Source organism: Balaenoptera musculus, chromosome 3 (assembly GCF_009873245.2).
Source record: "Balaenoptera musculus isolate JJ_BM4_2016_0621 chromosome 3, mBalMus1.pri.v3, whole genome shotgun sequence".
NCBI classification, from domain to species: Eukaryota; Metazoa; Chordata; class Mammalia; order Artiodactyla; family Balaenopteridae; genus Balaenoptera; species Balaenoptera musculus.
The window spans coordinates 116,343,441-116,363,660 of record NC_045787.1 but is presented as its reverse complement, the minus strand read 5'-3'; the positions used below and the strand labels follow the sequence as shown (position 1 = coordinate 116,363,660).

The following is a 20,220-nucleotide window of genomic DNA, read 5'->3' as shown; positions in this document are numbered from 1 at the left end:
CAGCAAACATAAAACATCAACCTATAGTGGTACTGTTTTTAACCAATGGCAAGAAAGTTTATTTCAAGTCTTAAACATGGCAGATTTTTTTCCTACTTCTGATTAGGTACAAAAATAAAACATGGAGGAAAAAGAATGAGAGGAAATCTGGCCCACAAAAAACTACCTGTTTTTTCCCTTATAGGTTATCTCTTCTAAAACGCTAAAGGCAAACTCTTTATGTCTTCCTCCTCAAAAGTCTTTTTTCTCCCTCCTTTCTTCTGAAAAAAATGTGTGGTTTTTAGATTCAACTAGAATTTAAACAAAGGTAGAAGGGAGGAAAAGGGGAACAAGCATTTTGTCCCATATGACATTTCAAAATGAACCACTGGATGGCAATAGTTACTAGGGAGAATAACCACAGACTCAGCTATTACCACCTAAAAAAAAAAAAAAAAAAAAAAAAAAACCTCAGTCACCCTGGCCAAAATCTAATTAGGAAAACATCATTTATTAACCTAGCTATGATTTGGCCAAAACTCACTTCCACCAAGAAACAAACAAACAAACAACAACAGAAAAACCCAAAATTTCGGGACTTCCCTGGTGGCACAGTGGTTGAGAATCTGCCTGCCAATGCAGGGACAAGGGTTCGAGCCCTGGTCCGGGAAGATCCCACATGCCACGGAGGAACTAAGCCTGTGCACCACAACTACTGAGCCTGTGCTCTAAAGCCTGTGAGCCACAACTACTGAGCCCATGTGCCACAACTACTGAAGCCTGTGCGCCTAGAGCCCACGTTCCGCAACGAGAAGCCACCGCAATGAGAAGCCCACGCACCGCAACGAAGAGTAGCCCCCTCTCTCCGCAACTGGAGAAAGCCCGCGCACGGCAATGAAGACCCAACACAGCCAGAAAGAAAAAAAAAGAATCATCATCACTCCCATGAATTCCAACTAGAGCTATGAGAAAGTTCAAGAGGAAGGCTAAATCTTTATTTTTCACCACCTCTTCTTATAAACCTTCAAAAATAAAGCTTCCTCAAGAAATTCAGATTTGATAATTAAAAAGGAAAAGCCAAATAAAACATTTAAACATCTAAAAAATATATATTTTTAAAATGTACTTGCTATTATTTTTCTTCTCTCTTAGTTAACATTTGGAGAGATAAACATGTCTTACCTTTCCCCACCCAAAGTCTTTAAATCAGAATCATACCAATTTTAGAATGCAGGTAGCTTACTACTGATTTCTACTTGGAGCAGCAAAAAGGATGGGTCAGCATTCCAAGAGATAATTACTGAAAGACATAGTAATTCCTTTTTGCAAAAAATGTGTTACTCCAAAGTTTCAACAGTTGCATCCACCACAAACATGCTCCAAGATCCACTCAAAAGGAAAAAGTAATACAGATGCAATTTGAGACCAAATAATTATAAATTTAGGAACGAGTTTTGCTGATACTGTAAGGCCCAATACAATCAGCAACAACATCTGGAAGTAATGAAATGCAAAGGCCATATGCCTCATCGTAAAAAGTGCTCAAGTTTCTTTCTACAAGGGAAACTGTATGCCCAATTTCAGATCCACAATCCTCTTCTCAAAAAACATAACTGTTACCTTGGGATTTCTGAAGTTAATTAGTTTAAACAGCACAAGAGAGAACCATCAGGCTTTTCCTAATTCTCAGTTAAAGCTGGAGAAAATTACCTCCACTTTAGTCAACTACAAACACTTAATTTCTAAACCATAGTTTTAATACAGAATCTATTATTTTTTGAAGTTTCTAAACATTGGAGAAAGGAAAGGCTTTTTTTAAAAAAAATAATAGTTACCATTAAGTGCATTTTCCATATATTATTCCACTCCATCATCTTTACTACTCAGTGAGGTAGATTAACATCTTCATTTTAACTGAAACTCAGAAAAGTTAAGTGACTTACCCAAGATCACATAACCACACAGGTATCTGAAGCCATGTTTCAGACTCCAAAGCTCACACCCTTTTCACCACACCAAACTGTATTAAGTGACTCTTCTAAACAGTGTAGTATGACTAAAACAAATGCGTACTAACCAATGAAGTAAACAGAGAATCTACAAGCATCATGATGTTGCAGTTTAACAATAACAGCAATGTCAGGAAAAACCTTTAAATTAAATTAAATGTAATAGATTATCAAGCCCACAAACTCCTCTCTGCCAGAGTTCTTAGAGAGACAGACAAATCATGCTTTTATATAGTAATTTCTGGCAGTACAACTACATTATTTCTGACCAACATACATACAACAAAATTTGTGCCACAATACATTTAAAAAAAGAGAAGACTCCTCACATATTCATTAGGAAAGTCACAAGGAATGAAGAACCTGGCAATTAAGTCCAAGAAAATCTTAATGTTGAAATGTTATTCTGTATTTGCCCTATCATAATAAATGGGTAAGACTGAGGTTAGAAAGAAGTCCTGGCTTCTGCTCATTACCCTAAATAAAAAAATAAGCATCAAACACACCAAAGAAATACTTAATTTTAATAAGTTAAAAAGAGCCTCAAACACCCATAAACCTCCAATTCATACCAATAACGGGAGGAGAGCATAATGACTAAGAGCAAGGACTCTTAGAACACTAGCCCACTGTTCACAGTGCCATCTTAGCTAACTTTTTACCGTTGTTAGCCTCATTTTCCTCAGCTATAAGATAAGGATAATAGTAGTAACTACATCACAGGGTTATTGATGATTAAGCAAGATACTATATCTAAAATTGTACCAACAGTGCTTAATACATGGTAATCACTCAACAAATATTAGTTATTATTACTATTAATATTACCATTACTACTATTATTAAGGTCATTTTGTCTAAGGACCTTGTGTTCCTATACTCTTACTCTCTACTCCACAAAAATATAAAACCCATTATGTTGTCTTAGGCTAACAAGTAATCTGAGCATATTAAACACTATACATATATTCAACATACATTGGCTTATTAAACCCAACATTTAATAAGCACCTACTAAGTGCCAGACATTCTACTGTATATGGGAAACACAAAAATAAATAAGACATGATTCCTGCTCATTAAGGCATATAATCAAATAAATGCAATAAAGTACTACAGATGCTATTTAACAGGGAGTTATATACAGACAACATGGGAACACAGAGGAAGGAAGAAATGGTCAATTCCAGTTGGGGTAGTAATGAAGGAAATCAGAGGTGATGATCTGGAACAAGAAGGTAACCAACAGGATGGAGAACGGGGCCATTAGTGACAGCTGCAGTGTAGAGTAGTAGTTATAAGCATGGGTTTTACATTCCAAGAAACCTGATTCAAATCCTGGCTCCATCACTAGATGTACAACTTTGTGCATATTATACAATGTCTCTAAGCTTCAGTTTCCTCATCTGTAAATTGGGAATAATATCACTTTCTTCATATGGTAGTTGTAAAGTTTATTTAAGAACATAAAGGTAAGCATTTAGTCCAGTGGACAATAAACACTCAGTATGTAGTAGTTATTATCATGATTCTAGAAGCCAAAGCAGTGAGAGCAAATTACTTGGGACGTTTAATAGCTTGATATGTTCAGAGAACTACAGCAATTTGGTATGGCTGGAATATAAAAAGCAAATAAAGTAGGATACAGCAAGGATAGAAATAGACAGAAGCCAAATCCTAAATAATCTTGTATGCCATACCAAGGAATTTGATTTATTCTTTATCTAAGGAATGGGAAGCCTTTTTGCCAAAGGAGTGACATGATTGAACTGGCATTAGAGAACTTACCGTGATAGCAGGGTAAACGAAGAATTAGAGGTATAATCACAGAAGTAGATAGAGCCAGGGATTACTACAATAAGTTCAGGTGAAAGATGATGGCTTGATTTACAGCAGAAGCAGTGAGAATACAGAGAAAGAGACAAACAAGATGCTAAGAAAGAACCTACAGGACTTAGTACCTGTTTGGATGTGTGTGGTAAGAGATAGCAGATGCAAGCTTCAAGGTTTCTGACTACACTGACTAGTTTTAGGGCAATGCAATTTACAAAGGTGGGATGGGGAAGGGATAGGGGTAGAAGGGGAAGGGATGAGTTCAGTTTTAGAATTGTGAATCTGAGATGTTTATGGAACGTACATACAGTAGGCAGTAGGAAGGGCTCTTAGCAGACTGCTAAAATAAGTGAGAGAGGGAAGCCACACGCATATCTAAGAGAAGAATGCTCCTGTGAGAGCCAACTGCAAATGCCAAAGGCTCTGGAGCAGGACATGCTTGGAGAGTTTATAGAACATAATGAAGCAGTTGTGGTTTTGCTCAAATATCTTATGCTGATGAACTTTGTATCCTTTCATTTTAAATCATTGCCCCTTTAAACCTGTCACTTAAAGTCCATCAAACTCCTGAAGTAAGACATCCAAACATCAACCTTTATAGTGATCATCCAACTAACACAGGGCAATGATCCATATATTGAGTTTAGGATCTTGGACTGTCACAAGACTAGGAAAATATTAAATGAGGTGATGCAATTAAGGTACACATGCCTAGAACACATACTCAAATACAATTTGTTATTATATAAAACTAGTTTAGAAGGGCAAATATAATTTGAATAAATAATTTACCTTGTTTTCACATTCTCTGAAATGTTCACGTTCCTGAAAAGCCTAATGTCTTTAAGGGCAGGGACCACATTTTTTCATCTTTGTAATCCCAAAGCCCAGCACTAAGCTTAACAAATAGTAGATTCTAGTTAAATTATTGTGGAATCTACCCTACGATACCAATCAGAATTCTTAAACAGAGTGCCAAGGACTCTAATCTCTGAAAGATATAATTTTATTATGCAAGATGTCTGTTCACGAAAAAGAGGCCCTACCCCAAACTAAACACTGATTTTCCTCTGTAGAGAATGAGAGCATGCTTTCAACAGATTAACAAGGAGATAATACATAGTAGTAAGTACTTTTGATACTGTTATCATATTATTCAAAATTTTGTTGGGGGGGTGGTAATAGGTCAAATACATGCACCTGATGTAAGTATAGCCTTAAATAATGGTCTCTTCAACCTAAAAGAAAATAAACTTTTCTTTGTTAACTTGTCAGTCAAGTCTCAAGCAAAACAGGTACTAAAATATAGTACAGATTCTCACTATTCAGAGTCAAAATAACTAGTAAATTAAAATAATTGGGACCATTTGAGCAGTAACATCCAAGATTTGTTTTTGCAATTTAATCACACAGGTGATAACACTGGCTTGGGTGTCAAGCTAATTGTGTGTTACTCAAATACTGAATTCTCACCTCCTAAGCAACTGTTAGAAGATACTAGATGCAAAAACTGTAGTTGCTATGTTTTATATTTTATTCCACTTATCCATTTGTTTATTATCCTGGAAAAAGAAATTCTGTCCATATTCTTCTTGCAAGCTATATATAGTCCACATCAGATGTACTTAGACTACAACTACCCAAACGAATCACCTCCTCCCTCTTCAGTTTTGTCTCCTCTCAAACATGTATCCAGGCTTTGTCAGGGAGGGGATGCATAAACAAACAAACAAACACTACAACAACTTCCTCTTCTGGTAGCCTAGCAAACACAGGTTTAAATCATAAGAGTTCCCAACCATCCACCTTCAGTGTATACAAGAGGGGCAGAAATTTCAAGAAATGGAATATTATTAATGGAGATGGGGTGGTTTTCGTGTGTGACCACAAATTCTGTACCATATAAAATACCCTCTATTATACCTCTTCCGAAGACCAGATGAAGAGCACGAACATATCCAGTAACCCAGAAAAGCCAAAAGAATCTTAAAAAAAAACAAAATTGGAAGACTTACACTTCCCAATTTCAAAACTTACTACAAAAAACTACAGTAATCAAGACAGTATGGAACTGGCATGAGAAGACATATAAAACAGTGGAATAAAATAGAAATAAACACTCCAGAAATAAACCATCACATTTAAAGTCAACTGATTTTTTAAAAGGGTGTCAAGACAATTTAATGGAGAAAGAAATATCTTTTCAACAAATGGTGCTGGGACAATTGGATATCCACATTCAAAAGAATGAGGTTAGATCTCTACCTCCCATCTTATATAAAATCTGAAAATGGATCAAAGACCTAAATATAAGAGCTAAAAGTATAAAACTCTTAGAAAAAAAGAAGAAAACAGGTGTAAATCTTCATAACCTTGGATTACGCAATGGTCTCTTAGACATGACACCAAATGCACAAGCAACAAAAGAAAAAATAGTTAAATATAAAAATTGGGCGCAACCAAAATTTAAAATTTAATGGCACAGGACTTCCCTGGTGGTGCAGTGGTTAAGAATCTGCCTGCCAATGCAGGGTACATGGATTCGAGCCCTGGTCCAGGAAGATCCCACATGCCACAGAGCAACTAAGCCCGTGCGCCACAACTACTGAGCCTCCGCTCTAGAGCCCGCAAGCCACAACTACTGAGCCCGTGTGCCACAACTACTGAAGCCCGCGCGCCTAGAGCCCATGCTCTGCAACGAGAAGCCACTGCAATGAGAAGCCCACACACCACAACGAAGAGTAGCCCTTACTCACTGCAACTAGAGAAAGCCCGTGTGCAGCAATGAAGACCCAACACAGCCAAAAATAAATAAATAATTTATTAAAAGACTTAAAAAAATAAAATTTAATGGCACAATCAAGAAAGTGAAAAGATGGCCCACAGAAAGGGAGAAAATATTTCCAAATCATGTATCTGATAAGGGACTGGTATCCAGAATACGTGTTTTTTCCTAAAAACAAACAACAAACATGATTCAACAATAAAAAGACAACCCAACCAAGAAATGGGAGAAAGATCTGAATAAACATTTCTCCAAAGACATACAGATGGACAACAAGCACATGAAAAGATGCTCAACTTCATTAGTCATTGGGGAAATGCAAATCAGAGTCACAATGAGGTAAAACTCCAGGGGCTTCCCTGCCCTGGTCTGGGAACAGAGCACATGCTGTGGAGCAGCTAAGCCCGCGAGCCACAACTACTGAGCCTGCGCTCTAGAGCCCACAAGCCACAACTACTGAAGCCCGCACGCCTAGAGCCCATGCTCTGCAACAAGAGAAGCCACCACAATGAGAAGCCTGCGCACTGCAACGAAGAGTAGCCCCTGCTCGCCGCAACTAGAGAAATCCCGCACACAGCAACAAAGACCCAAGGCAGCCAAAAATAAATAAATAAATAAATTTATTTTAAAAAAAAACAAAAACAAAAAACAACCAAAAACTCCATACCCACTAGCATGGCTATTTAAAAAAAAAAATGTTAGCAAGGATGTGGAAAAATTGGAACCTTCATACACTGCTGGGAATGTAAAATCATGCAGTTGCTACAGAAAACAGCCTGGTGGTTTCTCAGAAAATAAAACAGAGTTATAATATGATCAAGGTTTCACTCCAAGGTATACACTCAAGGGAACTGAAAAGATATCGTCATAAAAAACTTGTACACAAATGTTCATAGTATCATTATTTACAATAGTCAAAATGTGGAAATAATCCAAATATCATCAACCAATGAACAAAATGTGGTATATCCACAAAACATATTATCCAATTTAGTACTGATACATGATACAACATGTAGAAATCTTGAAAACAATATACTAAGTGAAAGAAGTGAGGCACAAAAGATCACATATTGTATGATTCCATTTATATGAAATGCCCAGACTAGGCAAATCCAGTGAGACAGAAAATAGTGATTACCAAAGGCTGCAGGGACAGCAGAATGGGAAATGCCTGCTAATGGGTACCAGGTTTTGTTTGGGGGTGATGAAAATTTTTTTAAATAGATAACGGTGAAGGTTGCACAACTTTTTGAATGTGTTAAAAAACCACTGAATTGTACAATTTAAAGAGTGAATTCTATATTATGTGAATTCTATTTCAATTTTTTTAACTTTGGGAATTTGAATTTGAAAAATACTTTGGAAATTTATTAAATTTCCTATTTTGATAAATGCACTGTGGTTATGTAAGAGAATGCCTTTGTTGTTAGGGAAGATACACTATAGAATTTAAGGGTAAAAGAGACAGGATGTATGCAGTCTACTTTCAAATGATTCAGAAAATAAATTACTTGTCTGTCGAGAGAGAGAGGAATGGGACAAAATGAACAAAATTGGTCTGTCTAGATAAAGGATATATGGGAGGAGTTCTTTGTACTATTCTTGCAATTTTCCAGTAAGTTTGAAATTATATCAAAATAAAATGTAGCAAAAAAAAGAGAGAATGTATCCAATATAATTGGACTACTGCCCCTTTGGAGATTTGCTCTTTGATAATGACAGTCTGTGTCACATATATTACTGAATTTATCAACTGCACAATTTTTAAAAGGCCAAAATAGAAATGTAGAGATTTAGCAGAATAGGTAAACACCAGGAGAAAATCAATTAGAAGCTGATAAGTGCTGGAAGTACTTTCAAAGTGTACCACTCAAAGTATCAACTGACATGGCCAAACCTTTACTTTCTGACTCAGATTTCATAAAATGCCTATGTGAAAACTTTTAAATTCTACATCATTAAAGAAAATACTACAGGTTCATTTATCTAGACTTAATACCAGATTGAGACAATTTTTCCAAAATGGAACTCATCCCATCTCTAGTGATAAAAAGGATAAAAAGTTATTCTTCCTAGCATTTAATCAACATGTGAAGCATCATGATCAATCACAAATTAGTCAATATGAGGACAAACAGGGAAAAAATAACGATTATATTACAGAAACATCTACTTAGGGACTTCCCTGGTGTTCAGTGGTTAAGACTTCGCCTTCCAATGAAGGGGATGCGGGTTCGATACCTGGTCAGGGAGCTAAGATCCCACGTGTCTCGTGGCCAAAAAACCAAAACATAAAACAGAAGCAATATGGTAACAAACCTAATAAAGACTTTAAAAAAAAAAAGAAAAAAGAAACATCTACTTAGAGCACAGTATTCCATGTGAACTGGGTTCAATGGCTTCAGGGAGGACATCAGTGAGTGCTCAGTCTCTTCCTGTCATAGAAGCTTTCAAATGTTTTGTCAGTCTCAAGCTTTCTGATTTGCTAATATCTACTGTGGTGAAACAATTATGTAAGATTTGTATTCAAACTTGTTCTCGTAAAGCAATCTATAGATTCAATGCAATCCCTATCAAAATCCCACAGCATTTTTTACAGAAATACAAAGACCCATCCTAAAATTCACGTGGAATCTCAAGGAACCCTGGCTAGTCAAACAATCTTGAAAAAGAAGAACACAGTTGGAGGATTAATACTGCTTGACTTCAAAACTTACTACTAAAGCTACAGTAATAAAAACAGTGAGATACTAGCATAAAGTCAGACATACAGACCAATGGAATAGAACAGAGAGCCCAGAAAAAACCCTCCCATATATGATCAATTAATTTCAACCAAGATACCAAGACCATTCAATGGAGAAATTACAGTCTTTTCAACAAGTGGTGCTGGAAAAACTGGATATCCACAAGCTAAAGAATGAAGTTAGATGCTAACCTTACACCAAAAACAAAAGTTAACTCAAAATGGCTCAAAGACCTAAATGTAAGAGCTAAAAGGATAAAATTCTTAGAAGAAAACATTGGGAAAAAATCTTCATGACATAGGATTTGGCAACAACTTTATGGATATGAAACCAAAAGCACAGACAATAAAAGAAAAAACCAGATAAACTGAACTTCATCTCAACTAAAACCTTTTAAGCACGAAAGGACAACAGAGTAAAAAAGGCAACCAATGGAATGTGAGAAAATACGTGCAAATTATACGTATTATACATATGATAGGGATTAATATCCAAAGAACTCCTACAATTAAACAATGAAAAAACAACCCAATTAAAAATGGGCAAAGGGGGAATTCCCTGGTGGTCCAGTGGTTAGGACTTGGCGCTTTCACTGCAGGGGCCCAGGTTCAATCCCTGATCAGGGAACTAAGATCCCACAAGCTGGGCAGTGTGGCCAAAAAAAAAAAAAAAAAAAAAAAAAGAGGCAAAGGATTTGAATAGACATCTCTCCAAAGACGATACACAAATGGCCAATAAGCACATGAAAAAGATGTTCAACATCATAACCACACCCATTAGGATGGCTATTCTCAAAAACAGAAAACAAGTATTGGCTAGAATATGGAGAAATCAGAATCCTTGTGCTTTGCCAGTGGGAATGTAAAATGGTACGGCTGCTACGGAAAACAGTATGGTGGTTCCTCAAAAAATTAAAAATAGAATTAACAGATGATCCAGCAATCCCACTTCTGGGTATATACCAGAAAAGCAGCAAAAGCAGGGACTTGAACAGGTATTTATACACCTATGTTCACAGCAGCATATTCACACCAGCCAAAAGGCAGAGAAGCAATCCAAGGGTCCATCAACAGATGAATGAATAAACAAAATATGGTATACACATACAATAGAATAGTATTCAGCTAAGTATCACACATGCTGCAAACATGGATGAACCTTGAAGGCATTATGCTAAGTAAAATAAGCCAGTCACAAAAGGTAGAAAAACTGTATGATTTCACTTGAGATACCTAGAGTAGTCAAAATCATAGAGAAAGAAAGCAGAACTGTGGTTGCTAACGGGCTGAAGAAGGGAGGACAGGGCATTACTGTTTAATGGGTACAAAGTTTCAGTTTTGGAAGATGAAAAAGTTCTGGAGATGGCTGGTGGTGATGGTTGCACAACAATGTGAATGTACTTAAAACCACTTTAAAATGGTTAAAATGGTAAATTCTGGACTTCCCCAGCGGTCCAGTGGTTAAGACTTTGCGCTTCCACTGCAGGGGGCGAGGGTTCAATCCCTTGTCGGGGAACTAAGATCCCACATGCCACATGGCATGGCCAAAAAAAACAGATAAATTTTATGTTATGTATATTTTAACACATTTTAAAAAATGGTTAAAATGGTAAAATTTTGTTATCCTTGTTTTACCACAATTTAAAAAAATTGTTCTCAACCTAACTGTCCTCATTACAAAGCATCAAAACTTGACAATTTAATAAACTGTTCTCCTGTTCAACTCTTTGGTTCTTGGGGCTAATCCCTGGGAGTGTACTTGCCTTTTTCTTTTCAAAATTGCAAACTAACGCAGTGAATCAAACCACTAGGATACAGTGGGACATCTACTTTAAAAAAACAAACAAACAAACAAACTCTTTCTACTAATGAAAACATCATCCATTAAGGGAAAAACTTTGTGAGAACAGAAGGATGTATAGGGCAGGAAGAGCAGAACGTGTTCTTTGACAAACTGTTGCTAAATCTCAGCTTATCAAATAAAAAAAAGCTTTATATACAACTTTACTTTCCTCCTGATTTAGGTAAAGTTGACCAGAAAAAAGGTAAACCAGTCAATCATCATAAGGCAAATGATCTTTATTCATAGGAACCATACACTGTAAGTAACTACCAATAGAATAGCACACAGATTTTAATTTTCACAAATTAAAATCAATGTTTCCCATAGTGGCAAAGGTGCAAAGTTGGGTATATGCCTTCCTATACTGGTACTTCTAATATTTCTTAATTCTCTTAAAATGAATAATAATAAGACCTAAACTTTCCGAGTTTAAGTGCAATTACAAAATTACCTTAAAGTAGTGTTCCTCCAATACTCAATGGCACACCTTTGACTGCCTTCTTCTTTTTTTTTTTTAATTATTTTTTTAAAATTTATTTATTTATTTTTATTTTTGGCTGCCTTGGGTCTTTGTTGCTGCATGCAGGCTTTTCTCTAGTTGCCGCGAGCGGGGGCTACTCTTCCTTGCGGTTCGTGGGCTTCTCATTGGGTGGCTTCTCTTGTTGCAGAGCACGGGCTCTAGGCGTGTGGGCTTCAGTAGTTGTTGCACTCAGGCTCAGTAGTTGTGGCTCGCGGACTCTGGAGTGCAGGCTCAGCAGTTGTGGAGCACGGGCTTAGTTGCTCTGCAGCATGTGGGATCTTCCCAGACCAGGGCTCGGACCCGTGTCCCCTGCACTGGCAGGCGGATTCTTAACCACTGCACCACCAGGGAAGTCCCTGACTGCCTTCTTAATATATTGATTGATCTACATGGCAGTCACCAATTTCATAATATAAAAGTTTTCCAACAGGGTCAACTACGGATTAAATGCTAGTTTGAGAAGGCATTTCCTAAGCAACTAATTAAATTCATGAATCAGAAGAGAAACAGTCAGCAGGACAATATAGCAGTTAAGATAACTATAATGGGAGTCACATAACCTACTTTCTACTATAAATTAGCTGTGTGATCCTGAGCAAGTCATTCAGATCAATGGTTCCCAGACTGTTGAGGCTTTACCCAGAGTCCTAACATGAACTTTCCAATTTGATATTTTGTCAAACACGGATATTTTAAAAATTAACTTCATAATAGTTGGAAGGGCATTATCTCAAAATAGAAACAAGTGAGAGGACTTCCCTGGTGGCACAGTGGTTAAGAATCCACCTGTCAACGCAGGGCACACGGGTTCGAGCCCTGGTCCAGGAAGATCCCACATGCCGTGGAGCAACAAAGCCCCTGCGCCACAACTACTGAGCCTGCGCTCTAGAGCCCGCAAGCCACAACTACTAAGCCCATGTGCCACAACTACTAAGCCCATGTGCCACAACTACTGAAGCCCGCACACCTAGAGCCCGTGCTCCCTAACAAAGACAAGCCACCGCAATGAGAGGCACGTGTAATGCAACGAAGAGCAGCCCCCGCTGGCCTCAACTAAAGAAAGACCGCACACAGCAACGAAGACCAAACGCCGGCAAAAATAAATAAATAAAATAAATAAATTTTTAAAAATCATTGTTATAAAAAAAAGAAAAAAGTGGGAAAAGACAGCTTTATGAGAAATTCACTGCATTATCCTTACTTTTCTCATTTCACTATAGATCTATGAAAACTTCAACAGGGATTAAGCAAGCATTTATTGGAGACACAGCATTGGCAACCAAAAACTTTGCCTAGTTCTTAATCAGAAGACGCAAAATAGCAGCATGAGTTCTGGATTCAAATCCTAGCTTTACCACTTACTAGCTGTATAACATTTTAACCATTTTTTTTGTTTTTTTGTTTTTTGGATTCATCATTTCTCTGAACCTACACTTATGCATCTATAGAAATGTAGATAATACCTACTTCAAAGGGGTGTTGAGTGATTAAACAAAATAACCAAAATATATAGTATGGTACTGGAATACAATAAGCATTCAATAAATGGTAGCAGTTACCTAAAAATGAGATGAAATAGGATTATCACCAGGATTCTATGACTTTGTAGACAAGCAACAGGAGAGGAAAATTGTAAATAATAAGGTCCAAGAAGATAGATATATTGGAACAGTTCATTCATAGTGGATTGAAAAAAAAAAAGAAAAAGAAAGAAAAGAATTTATTTTATTTCTTAAAACTTTGGTTCTGTAGGAAGGTAAATTTGGGCAAAAAAAAAAAAAGTAGACACCTCATTTCTCTTCTTTTTCCTTGCCAACTCAAGACTAATACTTTTTAAAAACTGCTATTTTATTTATCTTAACTCTCATTGAATCAGAAGGCCAGAATTGATTTTCAGAGGTCATCACTGTACTACCAGATAGGCTCAGAAAAGAATGTGCTTAAACTCATCTCCAATGCTACATTCTTAACATGTTTTATCACTTTTGATTAGATAAAAAGTCTAAATTCTTCTCAAATTCACCATTTAAAAATCTCACATGAATAGTATGTTATCTTTTGTATAACAATGGGGAAAATAAAACTACATATTTGTATTTCCGTAAAGAAATTCTGAAAGGACATTAAGACATTAAAAGTGTAAAGGGCAGGGGACTTCCTGGTGGTGCAGTGGTTAAGAATCCCTGCCAATGCAGGCGACAGGGGTTTGAGCCCTGGTCCGGGAAGATCCCACATGCCGCGGAGCAACTAAGCCCACGCGCCACAACTACTGAGCCTGCACTCTAGAGCCTGTGAGCCACAGCTACCAAGCCCGTGAGCCACAGCTACCAAGCCTGCGAGCCACAACTACTGAAGCTCATGTGCCTAGAACCTGTGCTCTGCAACGAGAAGCCACTGCAATGAGAAGCCAACGCACTGCAACGAAGAGTAACCCCGCTCTCTGCAACTAGAGAAAGCCCGTGCGCGGCAACAAAGACTCAACGCAGCCGAAAATAAATAAATAAATAAAAATTTAAAACTGTAAAGGGCAGGATCCTTGGGAGCAGGAGTAAGGTCAAGACTTTTTACTGTATCTGCCTTTATATTAGTCTTATGAACTGTACAAATGTAAATCACCTAGGAAAATGTACTAAATAATAACCAAAAGAAAACCTCTACATACTTCGAGTTTCACAAAAAGGTTTTCCTCTACCCATACCTAATCAACTCTGTTTCGACCCACCATTCATATAACCAAACTCACCAACGAATCATTTTATGTAAAGTCTTAAGGCTTTATAGAATGAAACTTGTGCAAGGCTGATGCTCATGCAATATAAAAAATTGTTACACAGGCTTCCCTGGTGGCGCAGTGGTTGAGAGTCCGCCTGCCACTGCAGGGGACACAGGTTCGAGCCCTGGTCCGGGAAGATTCCAGATGCCGCGGAGCAACTAAGCCCGGGCGCCACAACTACTGAGCCTGCATTCTAGAGCCCATGAACCACAACTACTGAGCCCATGTGCCACAACTACTGAAGCCTGCGTGCCTCGAGCCCAAGCTCTGCAACGGGAGAGCCCACCGCAATGAAGGGCCTGTGCACCGCAGCAAGGAGTGGCTCCTGCTCGCCACAACTAGAGAGAGCCCGCTCACTTCAGTGAAGACCCAACGCAGCCAAAAATAAAATAAATAAATAAATCTAAAAAAAAATTGTTACAGTAATAACATGTAATTTTTCCTTCAATCGACATTTTCACGTCTCCAAAATTTGCTCACTAGAATGCAAAGGTATATTTCCTATTTTATCACTACTGATGATAATTTATGGAGTAAAGCCTTTCTACCTTGAACAAAGTCCCCATAAAGGATTTTTAGAAATTCATTTTCATGGACAATAAATGAATTTTTCAAAAACAATATAGCATTTTAAGTTTCCTAAAATTATATATTTACCATGGAAAATTTATAACATTAAACCTGTTCGGGGCTTCCCTGGTAGCACAGCGATTAAGAATACGCCTGCCAATGCAGGGGACATGGGTTCGAGCTCTGATCCGGGAAGATCCCACATGTCACGGAGCAACTAAGCCCGCCTGCCGCAACTACTGAAGCCTGCGCGCCTAGAGCCCATGCTCCGCAACAAGAGAAGCCACCGCAATGAGAAGCCCGCACACCGCAACGAGGAGTAGAACCTGCTCAACACAACTAGAGAAAGCCCCCGCAGCAACGAAGACCCAACACAGCCAAAAATAAATAAATAAAATAAAGTAAAATAAATTTTAAAAAAAACAAAACATCTGTCCGTACCCTCTTTCAATTTCTCTCTTGTTCAGGTTATAAGCATAAGCCCTGAGATGCTATTAAAAGCAGTGACTCACCTTGTTTACCTGAACTTTGAATACAGAGTATTCATGACAAAATTGCCATCCCAGATAAGAGTGGGCCTCTAGACCAGTGGTTCTCAACCAGGGGTGATTTTGCCCCCCAAGACATTTGGCTTTGTCTAAGGACATTTTTAGCTGTCACAGCTGGGTGGGTTTTACTGGCATCTAGTGAGTAAACGCCAGGGATGCTGCTAAAGCACAGGAGAGCCCCTCACAACAAAGTATTATCTGGCCCCAAATGTCGATATGTTGCTGTTGAGAAACTTTGCTCTATCTAGATAGTAGGTCATAAGTAACCCTAAAGGAAATGATCCATCTCCTATTAGAGAAAATCAGAATGGACCCTCTGTATGGCCTGTGCTTTTGACTCTTTAACATAATCTTCAGGAAAAAAAAAAAAATCCCTACAAAGCTTTTGTTATAATTTGCTATAAAATGTTGTACACAATTTCCATGTGCTTTTACCTAATTGTAAATATAGCACCTGTGTCAAGATAAGAAAAAATCCTCAGCAATGTTTTCTACTTGGATATCTATCTTTTAAGTGTGTATATGAACATGTATACATATACATATAGGCCTATATAGGCCTGGAAATTTTTCTAAAATAAAAATTTCAATACTGGTTATCTCTGAAGAGTGGGATTTGAAGGGTCAGTACGGGTGAGGAGAACTTTTACTTTTCATCTTATATCTACTATCTACACTGTTGAACTTTTTTACCATAGGACTATATTACTTTTATAATTTTAAAAAGAAGATGTCACACACATATACATACAGTATATGCATACATTAAGACAAAAAATTAAAGATCATAAACCTCACCAAAATCCTTTCTTTAGGAATTTTATTTTCCTTTTACCTTACTTAAAAAAAAAATTACAAATCTAAAGTTAACATTTAAAAATAGATTTTTAAAGAATTTTCAACCTGACTTCTATTCTGAAAAATGGGTACATTTCAAAAGAATCCAATGCAAGTTCTGACTCTTCTATTCAAGGACTTGGACAGCTAAGGAACATGCTCAGCATGCCTGAAGAAATACAAAACAGGTATTCACCCCAATGTTTAAAACAACAAGAACCAAAGACCCCAAATTGGGACATTCCCTAAGCTAGCACAATTCTAATATAAAAAATTTACAAAAAGATCCAAGCCCCTTCTTCAAACTAAAAGGTGTTTTGACTTAGCCAGCAAGGGAAAGCACCTTGTTTTTTCTCAGCTGTAGGCTCTGATAATGAATAGAAAAGAGGTCCTTAAAGTATCTACATTTCTGTATACCAAATGTATAGAATTTCAACTAACTCTAGAACAAATGCACTAGGCCTCCACATTTCTTACTCATTTCTCACCTAGTCCTGCCCCATTCGGGGAACAAGACAAACTTCACTCTCAAACTACAAACCAACCCATCTCTCTGAATGTCTACATTCTAAATATTTGGTTCTAAAACATCTAGGTATGATGAAAATAAAGATTCTATTATTATTCATCAAATGCCAGTTAGGTGAGTGTTTTTTGAAGAATATTATTTATGGTCTTTTCACACTGGAAATTCAAAGTTAATAATATGGGAGAAGACACTCATCTTGTCAGAGAGAAAAGACAATCCAAGAAATTTGCTTGGGAAAAAAAGGTCATTTCACTCACAAAGGTATAGACTATATCCTACCACACATACTATACAACAGACACTAGATATTCCAGGAATTTCTTCTCCATGTGATATGGATGCGTGAACAAGCCTCACATAAATGGTTATTTCAAAAGCTCATTTACCCAGATATAACACATGAGCCCATAGAGTTAGAGATTCATAACTTCGGAAGCTCACTAGCACTCTACCTCTGAAGAAATTTAAGAATACTACTGAAGTAAAAACAAGTGTGTGATGTTTCATCTCATCAATGACAATTATGCAAAAATGGTCCAGAAAATCAAGGACATCATCCTTCTATCACATTCAGACCAAAGCAAACCTTTTCAGTCTCTCTTAGAAGTTTCAAAGAAAAATGGACTCTAATCTTTAGAGCCTAAAGATATTCCCACTTTATTTCCTAGGTAAAAGGTAAATGTGTTCTAGGTTCATCTCTCATCAATTTTCATTCAAAGTCTAAATGAAAGCCTTCCACAAGCCCAGGAGTGGAAGTGCTCCAGAGAGTCTCTCCGTAACTGCCTACTCAAATAAAATCCTGTCCCACCTTGGCTTAGAAGTTATTTCTCTTATAGTGAAATTCAAAGATACAGATATTCAAGGAACTATCTCCTTTACAACCCACACAGTTTTTTCCAAAGCAAAATATTGGGGTTAGAATACACTAAGGTTTTAAATCTAAAGGAATTCCTGTTCAGACCAAGAATGGTAAGACTGTGCACTAAATGTATTCTACAACCCACAAATGCAGTGTCTCCTCATTCCTCTCAAATACAAAAGCCAGGATAGTTGTACATATATAGAAATCCCTGTACTTTAAGACCAACACTGGAGGTTAAAACATCATAGGGGATGAACCAGGCACCTTAGAACCAAAATAGAATACTCTGAGCACTTAGAACAATAGTCATCACAAGACAGTACTATAACCAAGCCAAAATCAAGGGAAAAAAGTGCAGATATAAAATATCTCCTTTTGCCCTAGAGCCCAAAAGTTGATGCCTACCATTCTAGGTTGCCTAGACCTAAAAAGGCCCAGTATACACCTAAGAGCTAAAAGAAACTAAGGGCCTGATAACAAATTTCCCTCACTGCAAAAGGTGTCCATACAGGGCCTCATCTTCTCCAAGCATAAAAATCTCCAGAGTTCAGCTATCCAGCTGTTGCGAAGCTCAAAGATGCACTGGAACTTTCTTTTCCTGTCTAACTTCACACAAAGTTCCAGGCGCAAGACCCACGTGATTTTTCAGCGCAAAAGCAGAGAGCTCACCTGTCTCAAACTATACAGGGGAATTAAGACCCCTCCTTAAACACACAAGTAAGGCATAAGGCAAACAATGTCCAACCCTGCAACTCTGAGGAGAGACACAGTACAGTGGCAATGCTCTTTAGGCAAGCCAGCTCTGTCTCTCTGTCTCTGTCTCACTCTCCCTCTCTCACCCTGACCCTCTGTCTCGCTCTCTCAGTACCAAGGGCAGGGACTCTGGCAAGACCCCGCCCCCCCCATCTCCAAAGCGGGGTGGGCGGGAGGTGCCCGAGGAGTCCCGGTTCCCGCGCGAAGCTCAGAGACCAAAGGATTCCCTATTGTGGGTCTATGGATGGTGACGGGAAGCAGTCCGGCTCAAGCCGCGGGCTGAAGAGTAAGCCGAGGGCGCACTAGGCCCGCACCGCTGCCACTGCCGCCATGGAGCCGATAGCTGTCAGAGAACGACTCCGCCTGGGCAGCGGGAGGGTGGCCCCGGCCCTGCGCCGGCCCAGAGAGAATTCGTGCCTCAAGCTGTGTGGGAGGCGGGGGTCCCCGAGCCGTACCTCGGACACCTCGTCCTCGTCGCTACCAGAGGCACCACCCCCGGTCCTCAGGACGGCAGCCGCCAACTTGAAATCCAGCGCCGCGTCCCCTCCGCTCGCACCGCTGCCGCCGCCACCGACTCCCGGAGCCGGCCCGGCCTCCCCAAAGAGTCTCACGGTGCGGATTCCCAGTCCGACCCCTCCCGGCGGAGGCGGCTCCGAGGCCCCGGCTGGGGCGGATCGCGGAGCCACTGAGTCAAGGTCCTCCTCAAAGGAGGCGCCGCCGCCTCCGCCGTCGGTCAGCATGGTTCTCACGCGGAGCCGGAGACGCTGCCGAGTCACTCGCGGCCGCGGCCACCGCCGCCGCCAATCCCGGGAACGAGAGAACCAGCAGGAGGAAGAAGCGTCTCCTTCCCCCCCGTCCCAGCAGCGCCACTAACTTCTCACTGCCTAACCTGCTGCCTCCCGCCCCCACACTCGCCACTGGCTGCAGCTCCCCAGTGGCTGCAGATCATTGGCCAAGGCGAGCCGTCGCTCAGACTCTTCGTCACGCGCCGCTCCCTGGCTCGCGGCCCCCAAGCTGCTTTGACCCGCGCAGGCCTAGGCGGTTGCGAACACCCGCCTCCTATTCCCCAAGTGCCGACTTCCGGTCTTTTTCTATGTCTATTGGCCAGTCTCTCTGACTATCGCGTCACGACCTTAAAGTGGATTAGTTGGCCTTGTGGTCAGTCATAGTGACCCCTGACAATGGGAAACTTCATTGGCGACAGAAAGTGTCGGTCACTTGGTCACAGGACGTCGCGTGGTACAATTGGCCGGTAAGTGTACCATTCATCCCGCCCCCATCTGAGGTGACGGGAAAGGGTTGGGGAATTTCCACTCTTGATTAAAATGACGGCTGAGGTGACGACCTGCAAGAATTGGTGAGATTTGGAGTGAATTCACCCAGCGCTTAGTGAGACTCCTACGTCAATGGTGCAAGAGGCGCGGAGGTAACGCAGTCCCCACCTGTCGCTCTCTGCCAGGCGCGGAGAGTTGCTGCACGCGGATTGGAGGGAAGAAGCTGTCAGTCTCAGCTAGGCTCCACCGTCCTGCCCGTCCCTGGTTGGAGGAGCGGCGCGTCAGTAACTAGAGACGTCACCGCCTCTGGGACAGGGGAGGCTGTGTAAACTCTGCTTCTGGCTCTTTGGGCGGGA

At 39.5% G+C, this 20,220-nt stretch overlaps 1 protein-coding gene across 12 annotated transcripts in view; it reads right to left on the bottom strand.

Moving 5' to 3' along the window:
• LOC118891978 (ankyrin repeat and KH domain-containing protein 1) overlaps positions 1–19,494 on the bottom strand; it is a 120,834-nt gene extending 101,340 nt beyond the window's left edge. For 10 of the 12 annotated variants that reach the window (XM_036845942.1, XM_036845943.1, XM_036845945.1 and 7 more), the window contains exon 1: positions 19,046–19,494. In XM_036845942.1, coding sequence (XP_036701837.1) covers positions 19,046–19,330 — 285 coding nt within the window. In that variant the 5' untranslated portion in view covers positions 19,331–19,494. The remainder of the gene's footprint in view (positions 1–19,045) is intronic. The other 2 variants (XM_036845952.1, XM_036845953.1) reach the window with 1 other exon arrangement.
• Positions 19,495–20,220: the final 726 nt, after the last annotated feature.